The sequence below is a fragment of the Coloeus monedula genome (assembly GCF_965178545.1).
Source record: "Coloeus monedula genome assembly, chromosome: 3".
NCBI classification, from domain to species: domain Eukaryota; kingdom Metazoa; phylum Chordata; class Aves; order Passeriformes; family Corvidae; genus Coloeus; species Coloeus monedula.
Window position 1 is genome coordinate 56,273,737 of NC_138783.1, and position 14,572 is coordinate 56,288,308.

Here is a 14,572-nt window from a genome sequence, read left to right on the forward strand (position 1 = left end):
TTCCTGCATATCTCCACAGCCTTACGTATGACTGGCTGTAATCACAAGATAAATGCAATGTGCTGATGTATGGTAATGTTCAATAATACATTCTCCACCAGGCTCTATTCATCAGGGAGTTTCTGGAGGGGAGGCATTTGTTATTGGCTGTCTCCGGACCTCAAGGATAACATTTCTGTCCTTTCCATTGGCCGCCCCGCTGCTGCAAGCCTCTTCCCGTCTTATTTTGATGATGAATATGAAGGCATGCTAAGCTGTGCCGGAGAGTAGCTCTCGCCGACTACACTCCCACCCCGGGCTCAAGGACTCCAGAGCTCCGCGGCTGCTTCCCCTGCCCACTGCCAGCAGCAGCAGCAGCAGCAGCGGCAACAGAAGCAGCAGCAGCAGCAGCAGCAGCAACGCCAAAAGTTGTGATGCTTTTCTTCACCCAGTGCTTTGGGGCTGTGTTAGATCTTATTCACCTGCGGTTTCAGCACTACAAGGCAAAGAGGGTTTTCTCAGCTGCCGGGCAACTTGTCTGCGTCGTCAACCCAACACACAGCCTCAAGGTGAGTTAAAAATATATTTTCTCTTCTAACATCTCCTCGTCTTCCCCAACACCGGCACCCGCGATTCTCCACAGGGAATGAAATTATGCTCTGGCAGCAAGGGGAGAGTGCTGTTAACACATTGCAGCCCTGGCGGAGAGGATGTTTGCATTGTCTGAATGCATGATTCCCTTTGGAGCAAGAGAGAAGCAACCCACCGCTCCGAGTGACCGTGGGAAGTCGCGGCTCCCCCTCCCCGAAGTTCCCTCATCAATTTCACCCACATAATGAGCATGCATGTTGCAAGCATTTAGTAAAAATGATTGGAAAAGTTGGTTGGATGAATTAACGTCCCTTTTTAGTAGAAGGATGCTGTGTGGTCTCCCAGGCTGACACCCCAGCACAGAGGGATGCTGCCAGGCAGTGGGGAACAGGAGGAGGGGGGGTGGCAGCAGAGGGATCTCCTCTACTGCTGTCTGCTCGTTCAGGGGAAAACCGGCTGTTTCTGTCTCCTGAGGGGACTCTGAAGGCATTCCTCTGGCGCTGAAACTGTCCTTAAGCTGTTTGCAAGGTGAATCTATTTTAGGAGGGAGAATACATTTGCTCTAATGCGAAACTATTTATAGTCCCCATAAAAACATTTCTTTTACTTGCACAGTTCTGAATTTTCACTGACAAAGTGTCAACAGCTCCATCTATACCAGAGCCTTCATGTTTGTAGTAGAGAAGGAGCAGCAGGGGGAGAAAGCAATCAGGAGGCTTTAATTACTTTATCACACTAGTGAATGACCAACTTTAATGAAGTGGCTTCTGTTTTGTGAGAAGTCCTTGCTGACCTGACTTGTGAGGTAACTCCGCTATCCTGGTGCAAGCTCAGAAATTAATTTCATTCAGGACAACTTATTTTTGGCTCTGCAAGAGTCCCTGTGAGGTACTTGGAGGGCTTGCAGGAAGCATCTTTCCCGAGCTCCTGGTCCCTGGGACGTCCATTGATGGGGTAAATCCCTCTTCAGAGCATCACCTCACAAAAAAAGGGCATGTTTCCCACAGTCATCTTTCCCGTCTCAGGCTGTGCTCAGGAAGGAAGAGATGGTTTCTAGCAGGGTGCCGGCTCCGGGAGGATTTTCCCGCAAGGCTGCTCTGAGCACTGCCGGCTGGGGCAGGCACTCCCAGAGGATGAACCGCTTGCGTGCAGGCTCCCGACTCCCGGCACCAGGGTCCGCACAAGATAGGTTAAAAACACACAGCCCTGTCATTATCTGAAAAGGTCCGGTTGTCTGAATGGGTAAAAGAAATAGCTGCATTCCTAAGTGCACGGGGAGATTTTGTAAGTGAATTCTTCTGTGCTCAACCCCTTTTATGTGATGGTCTCCCTCTACTTTCATTTATTTTAATTGTTATTTTAATTATTAAAAAAAAAAAAAGTGAGCAGAAAAAAGACTGTCAACACACAACAGATCCCAACACAATTTCAGTGCCAGTGGAACTGTCTGATAAGGTCCCATAAGCACATATGGGGGTGACTATTGCTCCACTGTTACCTAAGACTAGACTCAAGTTTATAATTTCAGGTCCTGCTGAGTTGCAGGTTTGTTACTGTAGGAGCTGCAGCTGTGTTAAACACATAGGGCATTTCATTTTACAAAAATCCCCCATGGCCAAGCTCTCCACTGCTCAGACCCAAAGCCTGGCAGAGAGACGAACAATCTCAGTACTGCCTTGGCAGCATTTGAATGTAGGCATTGGAAGCAAAACTCTCTTGAAAATAAACAGGACCCTCTAGGAAAAGGTCTGGGGTGTCAGTGAAGCCCCAGTAAGAATTGTCTTGACCTGGGTGGGAATTGCTCCCCTGAGAAGGTTGCACTGGGAACCCAATGGCACAGGTGTCTCCACAGGAGCCTGTTGAGACACCATTCAGACGAACAAGCTGACAAGAAACACTCTGCTCTGATAAACCCCTCTGACTGTAGAGTGAAACATGCTGTGCAAGTGGTCCCAAGTTACCCAGCTCACATCCAGCCACATAAATACAGTGGGCTTTAGCTCTGATATGCTCCCCAGGTGTTCAGCTTTCCTCCAGCTGCGTAGGGAATGCATCACCACTTTGTGGCAGCATCCAGAGGAGATGTGGGGATCGAGTCCCTTTGTGCCCAGCATGACACAAACAGTTGTCCACCCATAGCAGCCTATGGGCCAACTGGAGCCAGCTGGCTCTGGGCAAGCAAGGCACTGTGTCCAAAAACTGGTGTCAGAGTCAACCCAGGTGAACCTGCTCCTCAGCATGCCAATTTCTCTCCCAGGGATGCACAGGGAGGCTGTGGTTGCTCACAAAAGACATCTAAGGGACCATGAAATGTGAAAGGGCCACACTTATTCCTCTGTGGTGGTTTACAGTGTGATGACTACTTTGACATTTTGTAGTCTATTATTTCTAGCTGGGTCTTTTCAGCTGTAACATTTTGTTGACAGCCCCCAAATCTATCTTAACAATTGACACGTGGAGTGAAAACTGTATTAAGGTTCGTGGTTGATGAATACAAACCTGCTAGGAAACAAGGGCTGGGAGCAATGTCATTTCTCTCCCTTTTCTTCAAGACTTAAATGTTTGTGCTTATCCAGAACTGTAAGCCCTTTGCAAGGGGATTACTTTATTCTGTATCTCCACGGCACTGGTGCAAGGGGGCTCCTGGCTGATTGGGGCAAATGATAAATGGCAGGCATCACACTCCAGTGTGATTATGCACGTTGACATCCTTCACACAGGTCAGGTCTTCAATCAGTGCCAACGCACATAATTTCATTAAAGTCAAATTGCTGCAGGACCTCTATTCTCACTCCTTCCACCCGAGGGAGTGCTCAGGGATGGTAGTGGGATTCAGCTCACACTGTGGAGGATCTGTGGCTGGTGATCACGTGTGTGTGTCAGAGATTTGGCACCACGGAAAGCACTCAGTGAGCAGCGGAGCACAGGGGAGATCTGGTACCCTCCAGGGAAGGTTGCACCAGCTTCTGCTGTCACAGAGCTGCAGCCAGACCAAAGGGGCTCTCCTGTAAAGTTATGCCAGAATGCTGTCATCATCATCACAGCCTGGACCTCTGACAGTGACCAGAGCCCATCACTTATCTCTTCTTTTAGGAGAGGTCCAGAGGTTGGTAGTGAAGCACACACTTAGACAGAAACCCGTGTATTTCTTCCCACTGAAAGGCTCATTAAAAGGGAAGGCTGATGAACATTTCTGTGTTTCTTAAAGGGCAAGATGGTAAAAGTATCAGCACAGACACCTCTATTGATCTGCTGCTATTTTCCCTGCACATGACAGGCTGACATGGGTGGCTCTAAGAAGGAAAGACAATTTTGCAACTGTCCCCCTTGGTTTTGTCAGTTTGGCAGGAGAATGAATGGGAGGGGGTGTTTGTTTCAGAACCTTTGTCCCTCTTGCTGCTTTCTGCTCTTTGTCCTCCCACAAAGCTTTCCCAGACATAGCAGCAGTGTCTTACAGTGCTGTGCTACGCTGGGATCAAAATTCACTTGCCAAGCAGAGAAAACCACTTATTTACCACACTTCTACAGGTCACCTTTGTCCTCAGTCATATTATATCCATTACTTTGTAACCTGTCTTCCTTCAAGCATGTGGTCAACCTCACATCTTCCCTTGGAGAGGCACAGCCAGGTAACAGAGCTCTCCAGCCAAGAGGCTGCTCCCTCCAAGGCCGTAATGATTAAAGGAGCGACACTTATGCTGTTGGCTGCAGGTCCCAGCATGCAGAGAAAGTTTTAAGGTGCTCCACGTGCATGGAAGAAATGGGTAGGCTTTTCTGATCCTGCACAGGTGAGGCTCAGTGAATTCCTGTACATTTTCCCCCTGTTAATAGCAATTCTCCCCAGAACCGCAAACTGGGAAGAAGGTGAAGTTGGGGGGGGGGGGGGGGGTGTGCGTTTCCTCACTCCTTAGCATCAGTCCCTGTCCCAATAACCAGCCTCACACAGCAGGGGACTGCAGTGCAATCACATCCCAGACAGGTGCTGATGCTTCATGAGATGCTACATATGGCTGGGTGAAACAGATCTTCCTCATTAAAGGAGTTACTAGCTTTTTACACACAACTTTTAACTCTTTGGGGAGTGTGAAAACTGTTCTTGTAAATAGTAAAAAAGTGTGTTTACAGTAAAACCACCAATCCCCACCTCATCCCCACCTCTGCAGGGCTTCAAGGAACTTGTCCAGTTACCAAAAAAGCACATTCAAACAAGGTCATAAAATAGTTCAATCTTATATTCTAAAAGGGTTGTAACACAATTTATGGGTCCAAACTGTCTTTCAGCTAGTTTTCAAAGCAACAAGCAAATCTGCTCTGACTTAGGGAAGGGATTTGAATCCTGTTACAACAGTTTGTCTCTGCATGCAGGGGCCAGCCAAATAGCATTGTAATCCACTTTATCCCCAGGAGGATTAAAGTGCTATGGTGCGTTAGACCCCCATGAGCTCTATTTATTTGGTGCAAGGGAGGAGAGCGACTCTAAAACCTGCTGCTGACAACCCCCAGATGTCCTGTGCCACTGTCTCAGCCCAGACAACCACAAGTCTCCCATGCAGGGCTGTGATTTGGGGACAAAGTGGTGTCTGGCCCCAGTGTCCAGCAGGATTGTGACAGCTTCGGTGAGAGAATCTGTGAAACGCTCTTCTGCCTGCAAACCCAGGCTCCTGGTAAGGTGCCTGTTTTCCATCCCAGCTGTGGGCCAGGGCTGTGTGAGCACTGGGCACCTCAGATTTAAAATCCTTTTGTAGGGATGTGGATAGCAGCAGGCAGTGCTTTGTCACCCCTACTTCAGCCCTGCCTCTGTTTGAAGGGATTCCAGTTGGCCCTGAGCACCCTGGAAGCCTCGGTCTGTCCTGAGAAGTGAGTTTGAGAGTGCCCTGCAGAGGGGAGGCACAGCACACTCTGTCAGCTCTCCCTGGGGGCTCTCCATTCCCTGCTGCTTCTTGGTGCCAGGAACCCCTCTCTCCAGTAAGCCATTAACCTTAAGCCTGCAGACCCATTCACCTGCACGACCCACGGACGACGGCAAAGGGCAGCACAGGCTTCACTCCCAGCGCGCTGCAAAGCAGGACAGCTCCGAGCCTCTGCGTGGTCACACAGAATAACAATTACCATGTCTCTGTGGGAGAGGGAGGGACAGAGCCTCCACCTCAGAAGTTTCTGTTTTAATAGGCTCTGGCTTCCTTCTCCTCTACTCCCAGCCCAAATCCACTGTGGAAAATTAATTACCGCTGTTAACTGGTCCTGCCTGTTATGCTACAGCTCTGGAGGTGGGATAGAGTGGGCAAGTGCTGAGTCCTTTCCTACCCACATTTGATTTTGAGAGTGAATTTGAGGCACAAGGGGTAATGGTTTTAAACTGAAGGAAGATCAATTTAGATTAGATATAACAAATAAGGGGTTTTTATGATAGGGGTGGTGAAACACTGGCAGTTTTCCCAGAGAGGTGGTGGATGCCCTGTACCTGGAAATATTCAAGGTCAGGTTGGACAGGGCTCTCAGCAGCCTGATCTCGTTGAAGATGTCCCTACTTATTGCAGTGGTGTTGAACTAATGACCTTTAAAAGGTCCCTTCCAACTCAAACTATTCTAGGATTCTCTGATTCTATATTAAATCTGACCTGGTTGCAGGACATTTAAAGTCAGATGTTATCAATGGAAGACAGTGCTGTTATTTTAATATTAGAGAAATGCCTCTCCCCTTGACAGGATGTTTGACAGCAGGGTGAGGAGTGGCCTTCAGGCACTGCCACATATTGCTTTGTAATCCACCCACTGTGATATGGCTCACTATATTAGGAATCTCTCAGTGCAGCCCTTCAGGTTAGACACATTAGCCCAGGTAATTCTCTCTGGAGAAATACTGTCCCAAAGGGATTGCTGTGACTAACACAGAGGGTGCAGAGGAGAAAGGGTGTTTTAATATAAGCCTTGATTACATTAAATCAGTGGCAAGGTCTCAGTCTGCTTCCCAGCAGATGGAAATCACACTGATATGATGCTGCAAGTCTCACTGAATATGCTGCAAGTCTCAGGTGCTGAAATGACCTAGGTCAGGTTCCCATGAATTTTGCCTCAAAGTCAGAATTTACAGAGAGGATAATTTTTGTTTAACTCTTAAGATTCTCACCTGGTACCAAAGAACTCCCAGCATATGTAGCTGGGTGACACATAAAACCTTCATTTTTCTTCTCAGAAACAATCTGAGAAGTAATTACAGTAATTCAAGAAATTGAGTTTAAAGTAATCCAAGAAATCTTAAGTAATCCAAGAAACTGAGTTTAAAGAAAGTACATTGGATCCCAAGAGCTCTGGTAAAATGAGGGAGAGGAGCTGCTGTGTCTGTGCCCTGCCTTCCTGGGACTTTGGTGCTTCCTATGTTGTTTAAAAGCCCGTAATTCTTGTTCTGCCTGGCTCAGAGTTGAGACTTCATGTCTCCTTTGGCACCTCCAAAGTCTTCCCCTCACAACAGGCAATTGGCATCCCTCAGTTGAATGCACAAGAGATAAAAACTGAATCCTGCAATAATTTCACAGGGTGGCAGTGGGGGGAAGACCATCTTTATGCAGCTTTACTGGGAACTGGGTGAGGAAGTGAGGAGCAAGGGAGGACACAGCCATGCTCTTCTGGCTGCATGAGGTTGGGGTGTCAAAGCCTGCTGGTCCCCTGGCATGGTGGGAGCAATGACCATGGGAGCAATGACCACGATGGGTTGCCCTTGGCACCTCCTGTGGTATTGCCACTGGCACATGGCACAGCATGGTACAGAGCCATGGCTCTCTTTGGAGCCCCTGGAGGTGGATGCCAGGCAGCACAAGAGCCACCAAGAAGGAGGGAATTCCTGTGGAGAGCTGAACAAGATTTAGGCAATACACTGGGCCTACTTTTGCTGTGATTTTTTGCAACAGAATTGAGCAGAGCTGAGCCACTTCAACTTCTGATGAAGCTGGGGGAAGCCACTTGGCTCTAGCTGAATGTGACAGCAACTTTCCAGCCCACCTCTGTATGCATGTGGTGTATTTGGAAATAAAAAGCATGGATGTTCAGACATTAAACACTTTATCAGACTGCATTATTTTTCCTTCTTTCCATAGCTTGCCTCTTTTTGTTAAGTATCTTTTCTTCTCTGCTATTGTTCCTTTTCATGCTGCCCATTCCCTGCTGTACCAAAGTCTTAAAGCAAAAGATTCTCCTCCTCTGTCATTCAGTAACCTAATTTGGGCCTTTTCTTGCTCCTGCTGAAAGGAAAGCATCACTAACTTCTCTGCAACTTTGGATGTCTTATTTTCCTCTAAGCTCTTTCAGAAGAAATCACAATCATTCAATCCTTGATGCCACCAATGTCCCTACTGACAGATGAAGTCTCATTTTAACATGGTCATGGGCAGAGGAGAGCTACAAAAAGATGAGGAGAGCTACAAAAAGCAGTGAAATATTGTGTCACCAGCCGTGGATGCAGCTGGCGAGGGAGCAAGGGCTTTACATGCCTGCAAAACTTAATTGGCATCATGCACTGGACGGGGGCTTGAGCAAGCGGGTCCAGCTGAAGGAGCCACAGCACTTGTTGTCCACCCAGCATAGTGAGCCATGGAAATGATCCCACCAGCTCCCAGAAGAGAGTATCTTCCCTCTGCTTTGGTGTGGTGAAGCAAATCCACTTTCAGCTGGGATTTAAGCTGGCAGTTTTATGTGTGCACTGCCAAAGTGTACCAAAGCACACATCCCTTCTGCTTCCATGCTGCAAGGGCAAGCAGTTGGGCAGGGCAGTGGCTCAGCTGTGTTTCAGAACCTCACACAAAGCTCTTACCCCTTGGGATTATTGAGGGCTGTGCTGAATGGAAAAATTTCACTTGTGCATGGAGACTTCCTGAAAATTGCTCTGGGTGACCTGCTGTTAATAACCACCTGCAGTACTCCTGCTCAGCTCTCCCACAGCATTCTCCAAAGAGGGAAGAGCATCTTGGCACTGCCAATAGATTCCTGACACATGTGCTGTGTACAACTGGAAGTACTTTTATTTATTTAGAGGCATTTCTGAGCATCTTATATAACATTAATGGATTTATCTTTAGCTCTCCCCTTTCGTCTCAGCAATACCGTGAAAGCATCACTGGAGGAGAACAGCAGAGAGCTCTGAGTACTTTGTGGGTTTATTTTGGTGTTCTTTTTTTAAAAGAAAGAAATGTTTGAAAAAACTTTGGGAAGAAATTAACCACCTATTTCCATACCAGATGCAGTGCTTTCTGTTCTAGTCATTTCTTCCAGAGCAATTTCATTCTGAACTGGTCCAAACTGAAACTCTTTTTCACTTCCAGATTGGCCTCGCCAGTAAAAAATAAATCATTTGAACAGCTTTAGTATTTCACAAATGGAAATATTAGGGTTCAGAGTAGCTGATGAAGTGCCCATCAGCCCCTAGTAAATGCACAGCTGAGAAGAGACACAGGTCCTTGTGAATATTTTAAACACAAGATCACACACTCTTTCACATCAAATGCCAGCTGAAATGTAAAGAGAAACAGAGAAATGGAGCATAAATAAGACAAAAAAATATTAAATTGGTAACATCTCCTTGTGCAGAACACAAATGCTACAGATGAGCAAGCAGGCGGATGCTACAGAGCAGAAAACCACATCAGCAGAGGATGAAAATGTTCTTCCACTCTTTGGAACCACCATGTGGAAAGTAAGCAAAGTAATAAGCATAAAAATGGAGTAAATGGCCACCACACAGGGATTACATAGGACAGCTGGGGTAAGGGGATGGCTACAGTCACCTTCAGGCTTTGTGAAAATGAGAGGCTGAAATGGGAACAGCAGGATGGTGGCAAGTGGGGTGATCATGGCAGTACCCCAGCCTCAGCAGGAGCACTCAGGGGTTTAGTGGCAAGCACATGCACAGGTAGAAAAATATGGATGTGTTGCAGGATCAGACACTTACTCAGACATACTTATTCTGAAAATTATCAAACTCGATCCAGCAAAAGACAGTATGAAAAACCTGCTGAAGTTCAGCAAACTTAGCCACCTCTTTTGAAGGGTGCAGGGCAGACTGAAGACATCCTCCTCCCCAGAAGGGATGCCTGAGTGCTGTATTCCAATGTCTTCTCAGCTGAGGACGCCTGGTTGCACACAGGGATGTGCTATCTCTGCTGGTTGGACTCCCCTGGTATGAAAAGGCACATCACAGGGGAGCCAGGCTTTGCTTGTGGGGCAGTACTGTGAGTTCCCTGCTTTTACTGCCTGAGAGCTGAGGTTCTCTCTGTGGTGCAACATCCTTAGGAGACTAGGATCGGTGAGATTCCTCATTCTCAAAGAAAGACTGTTTTTCTTGCCACCAACAATCAAAGCTGGAAGACCAGCTTGGGATGGATAAGTCATTTTTGTCTAGCTGAAGTTAAATTAAATGAACCCCACTGATACCCTGCAGTTCCTTTGACACATGCAAAAGGAAAACCAAGCAGGATAGTTGTCTCCTTAAGACAAATCCAGAAGTTTGGGCACAGTAACACCAAATATTATATTCGCTATTTAACACAGGTTCAGGTAAGACTGTTTTCTTTCCACTCCAGAAAAGAGAGATTTTAGGGAGACTTCAGATATAGCAAAAAAAGGTCTGGCAACATAACTGCATGCTGAGAGCTTTCAATTTATTTCTACTAGAAGGAACTCATCACCAGGAAAAAAAGTAGGGAATTCGTTTTTGGACTAGTTGCTGACAGAGAATTTCAGGCAAAGTAAGTGAATAAAGCATGGATTTTGATACCATTGCCAGGTAAGACAGAGGGACAAAGGGCACCTGCCTGGTAGATAAGCTGAACATGAGCCAGCAGTGTACCCTTGGGGCAAAGACCAGCCTCATCCTGGGCTGTGCTAGCAGGACTGCAAACCAGCTGCAGTGCAACTTGTGAGATCACATCCAGACTGCTGAGTCCCTCTGGGGTTTCCTACCCCCAAAAAAGGTACTGGCACAGAGGAGTGAGCCCACTGAGGGGTACCAAGCTGGTCAGGAGGCTGGAGCACAGGCTGGACAAGGAGAGGCTGAGGGCTGTGCTGGCTCAGCCTGGGAAAGTAATACAGTTAACTAATGGGATTGGATAGAGAAAACAGAGCTGGTCTCCTCCCACTAATGCACACTGTAAGGACAACAAGGACCAGATACAAACCAAAGCATTTTTGACTAGTTATGAGGCCAAAAATCCTTTCCATGGGAGTGGTGAGGCACTAGCACATGCTGCCCAGAGAGGCTCTGCCATCTTTGTCGTTAGAGATGAGATCTTGATGGGACTTCGAGCAACCTGACCTGTTTTTGCAATTGACTGTCCTTTGATCAGAAGTTGGACAACTCAATGCCCAGAAATCCTTCCCACCTGAATTTTTCTGACCCTGCAATACTGTATAAAACCAAAATTTGGTGTGAACAGGGAGGTGCAGCAGTGTAAGGGTGTCGTGAGCAATCTTTGAATGTTTGCCTCAACAATGGCCAAACCAAAGTAATATCAGAAAAATATATCTGAAAAGAATGAAGAAGGCAGACAGAAGGTCATGTGGGACACACTCAGGAATACAAGGATCAGCACAGGAGTGACACGAGTGAAAAAGCATGGACCTATGCCAGTTACATGAGTGTCTGGTAATTTAAACTCATCACAAATGCAAATCCACATGGTGGGCCAAAGCCCAGAGACACCACCAGCTAATTAAATCAGTCTGGATTGGAAAGGAGGTCACTGTGGCAGATGAGGGATGGCAAAAGAGAGCAAGACATACTCCAAAATATGCTTTGGGATAAGCACCCTTATTGGTAATTACAAGCAATATTAAATAAACCCTGAAGGTGAGAAGACAGATTGTTCAACATCTATCAGAAAAGACTTTGCATCAAGGCACAAGTGTAAACATGTTCTGAAAGAATGCTGAGTGGAGAAAATAATACGGAGCAAGTCACATGGAGGATATAATCCACTGGGACAAATCTTCCTCTCATTCTCCTTATGGGATGGCTTACAGCAGAAAAAAATTTTCCTGGGCTTATTCAACTAACTGCTTCATGATTACTTTCCCCCTATGGCAGGATCCCTGATGCTTCAGACCCACTTTTGGATGTGCAAGCTGTGTTAATTAGCTGTGCAAAGAGGCAAAAAGCAGAGAGGTTACTTAGGTAGTGTCGTTTCTGTTCCCTGACTGGATTCTGGGTCTGCTCGCAGGCTCAGTGGAGTCTGTTTCTGTTCGTCTTTTATCACTGAAAGCCAGAGGTGTGGCACAGATTTTGGTGACTTAGGATAAGATAGCATCACTATCTGGTGAGGAAATGCTGACTTGTCTAGCCTTTTTAGGCCAGCTCATGTTTTGCAGTATGGAAGTCTGTAGGTGACCTGTGTTTTGTTGGGGGAGCCTTGTTGGAGTAAAATATTGCCATTCCCCATGACTTGGTTGGCCCTTTAAAGGCTTTCATAGGCTTGGTGCAGCAGCAGCAGAGGGGGAAACAAAGCTTGGTCTTCACACCACCCCAAACCATTTCAGAGGCCTTTGTGGGTTTATTGAATTAGTTTGCATTTGTATGTCAGACTAGAGAGACAGCTGAAATGCAGGCACATGTTCTCCTTTGCTGCCTTGGCAGTGGCTGTGTTGGTCCTGGAATCAGAAATGTCCTAGGCCCCCACAGCAAGCTTCACCATAAGGCATCTCACAGGAGCCCAAGATACAGGTCCTTCAAAAATGTTTTGTTTCAGGTTTGTTGGCTTTGGAGATACATTCACATCTTATTTTCTCTCCTCACATTCCTGCAACATAATTGTGATGTGGTCAGGATCTTGTCTGTCTCATTCAGTTTCCTCTCTGCCAGCACTCTGGCAAATTTTGGGGATGCCTTTACCCCCGTTGAGTCAAGCAGTGTCCCATAAAAATATTTTCCTCAAGACATCGACCCAGGTTTAAACTTCTCATTATTTAAGAGGTGAGTGGCTTCAGGGAGTGGCTGAAAATACAAGTTTTTCACAGCCACATGCCAACTTCAGCAGAGTGCAAACTCAAAGAAGGCAGCAATGCAGCAGGAACACATTCCTTACAAGTAGGCACGTGTCTACCTGCAGACAATTCATGCTACGCCCAGGTCAAGATTTAAACTGTGTCAGGAAAACAGATGAAAATGCTTGCAGTAACTCACCATCACTTCTTCTGGTTCTCCCCATACAGCCAAACTGGAATCCTTTGTCCAATTACACTTCCTGCCTGGAATCTCAAGGGTATAAATCACAAGGGAAATGATACAGCTTAAAGAGAAAATGAAACTTTTACTGAGTTTCATCTGCCATAGAAAATATTTTTTAAAAGAGACTCAAAAATATTAAGGTCATGAATGGTTGCACAAATATAACCACTGATTTGTAAATAACTGGTTATAAAGACTGAATTTTGTTTCAGGCTGTTGGTAAAAGATGAAGGCTCTATCAGAAAACAGATCTGAAAGCAGCTTAATCTCCAGAAGCTTCACAAGGCAACTGGAGATAATTTACACTTGCAGCCAAACATGAGCTTACTGGTGAGGTATCTCTTAATAAGCTTTTAATGATTTTTTAATAATAAACCAGTGATTAGAAAAGAACATCCCAGTTCCCAGATAAATCCAGGCTGTGTCTGGGTATTTTGCTTATTTCCTGCTTTAACTAAAGCAACTTGAATTTGCCAGAGGCCAATGAACAGCCAGTAGCAAGAGAACTCAGTCTGATGAAGCAGATGTTGGGAAAGGGAAAACCTTTTCATTACTCACTCATAGGGAAAATCTGCCAAAAGCAGCCTTTCAGCGTTTTTTGTAATAGTAACTTTTGCTTCTTGGCTTTTAGAAGAAACTTGCAGATCAAGTAGCTTCTGAGTTATTTTTTGTGGAAAAGGATGTTGAGGGTCTCTACAGGCAAGTCACGCAGTGGGTTGCAGCCTCCTCCAGTCCTGGATGACCCATAATTACAGCTCAGGTGCTCCAGGAAGACCTGTGCCACCTAGTACTTGCAAATAGCTGAGTGTTAAAAGCTGAGCAAGAATCTACCCCAGCCCTCTGCAGCCAAGAAGTTCTACAACTTAGGTTTGTTTTTGTGGAAAATTTGTTTCCCTGATGGGGAACAACCCTACATCTTGGTGGGCATCACCAAGATTTCCCCAAGACTCATCTGTCTGTTCCTGAGTTTATGGGCAAAGTCAGCCTGAGCTCCCTGGAGAGCCCTCAGGGATGAGGGACTCAGTGCTCTGAGCCCAGGTTACAGGGAACTGTGTCAGAGAGCTTGCTGTGCTTTCCTCTCTACCCAAAGCTGCCTTTCCCCTCCATGTACAAACAGAGCCTTTGGGCATACCAACAGCCCTGGCAGGCTGTCTGTCTCCTGCTTCTCTAAGTCTTGGAGCTGGGGTGCAAGAATGGATGGAGCAGAGATGCAGCAGAGCTGGATATGAGCCAGGCTGAGCCTAGGGGATAAATAGATGCATCAGACGGGTGCTGCGCCTGAGCTAATAAGCCCTGCACAGGAGACAGGATCTGTTCAACACAGCATCCTGCCAAGGCCGTGTGGTCTATCTGCCTCCAAACCTGACAGGCCTATCCATGTGCTGCAGCACTCCATCATGCTCCTGGATCTGTGGGAGCCATCGTCTAGCTGGGATTCTCTGCAGGAGTTCATGTCTTTGGTTTGTCTCTCTGTAAATTAGGTGAGGGACAATATTCCTTGATATCAGTTAAGTGGCTTGGGGTGGAAGCCAAAATAGTTAAATATCCTGGTGTAGGTTAACCTCCTGTGTGTGTGCAAAGGGCCCATCTGCAAAACTGATGCTGTTGCCATAAGTACTGTGAAGTTGCCAATCTTTTTGGTGTCAGTAAGGCCAAAGGATACACTACTGATCTCACCGCTGTAAATAGGTAAGAAACAAAATGAGAATGCTGAAGCTTAACTGTAGCCATCTAAGTTTACATTTTTTTTTTACCTTAATCCCTTAATGATGATTACAATGTAAGTAGAAAATA

At 46.3% G+C, this 14,572-nt stretch overlaps 1 protein-coding gene across 1 annotated transcript in view; it reads left to right on the forward strand.

Moving 5' to 3' along the window:
- Positions 1-413: 413 nt before the first annotated feature.
- Positions 414-14,572, forward strand: part of SIAH3 (siah E3 ubiquitin protein ligase family member 3) — a gene marked incomplete at both ends in the record, with an annotated part of 43,036 nt that continues 28,877 nt past the window's right edge. Inside the window, one exon of the mRNA XM_082278824.1 lies at positions 414-548. Coding sequence (XP_082134950.1) covers positions 414-548 — 135 coding nt within the window. The remainder of the gene's footprint in view (positions 549-14,572) is intronic.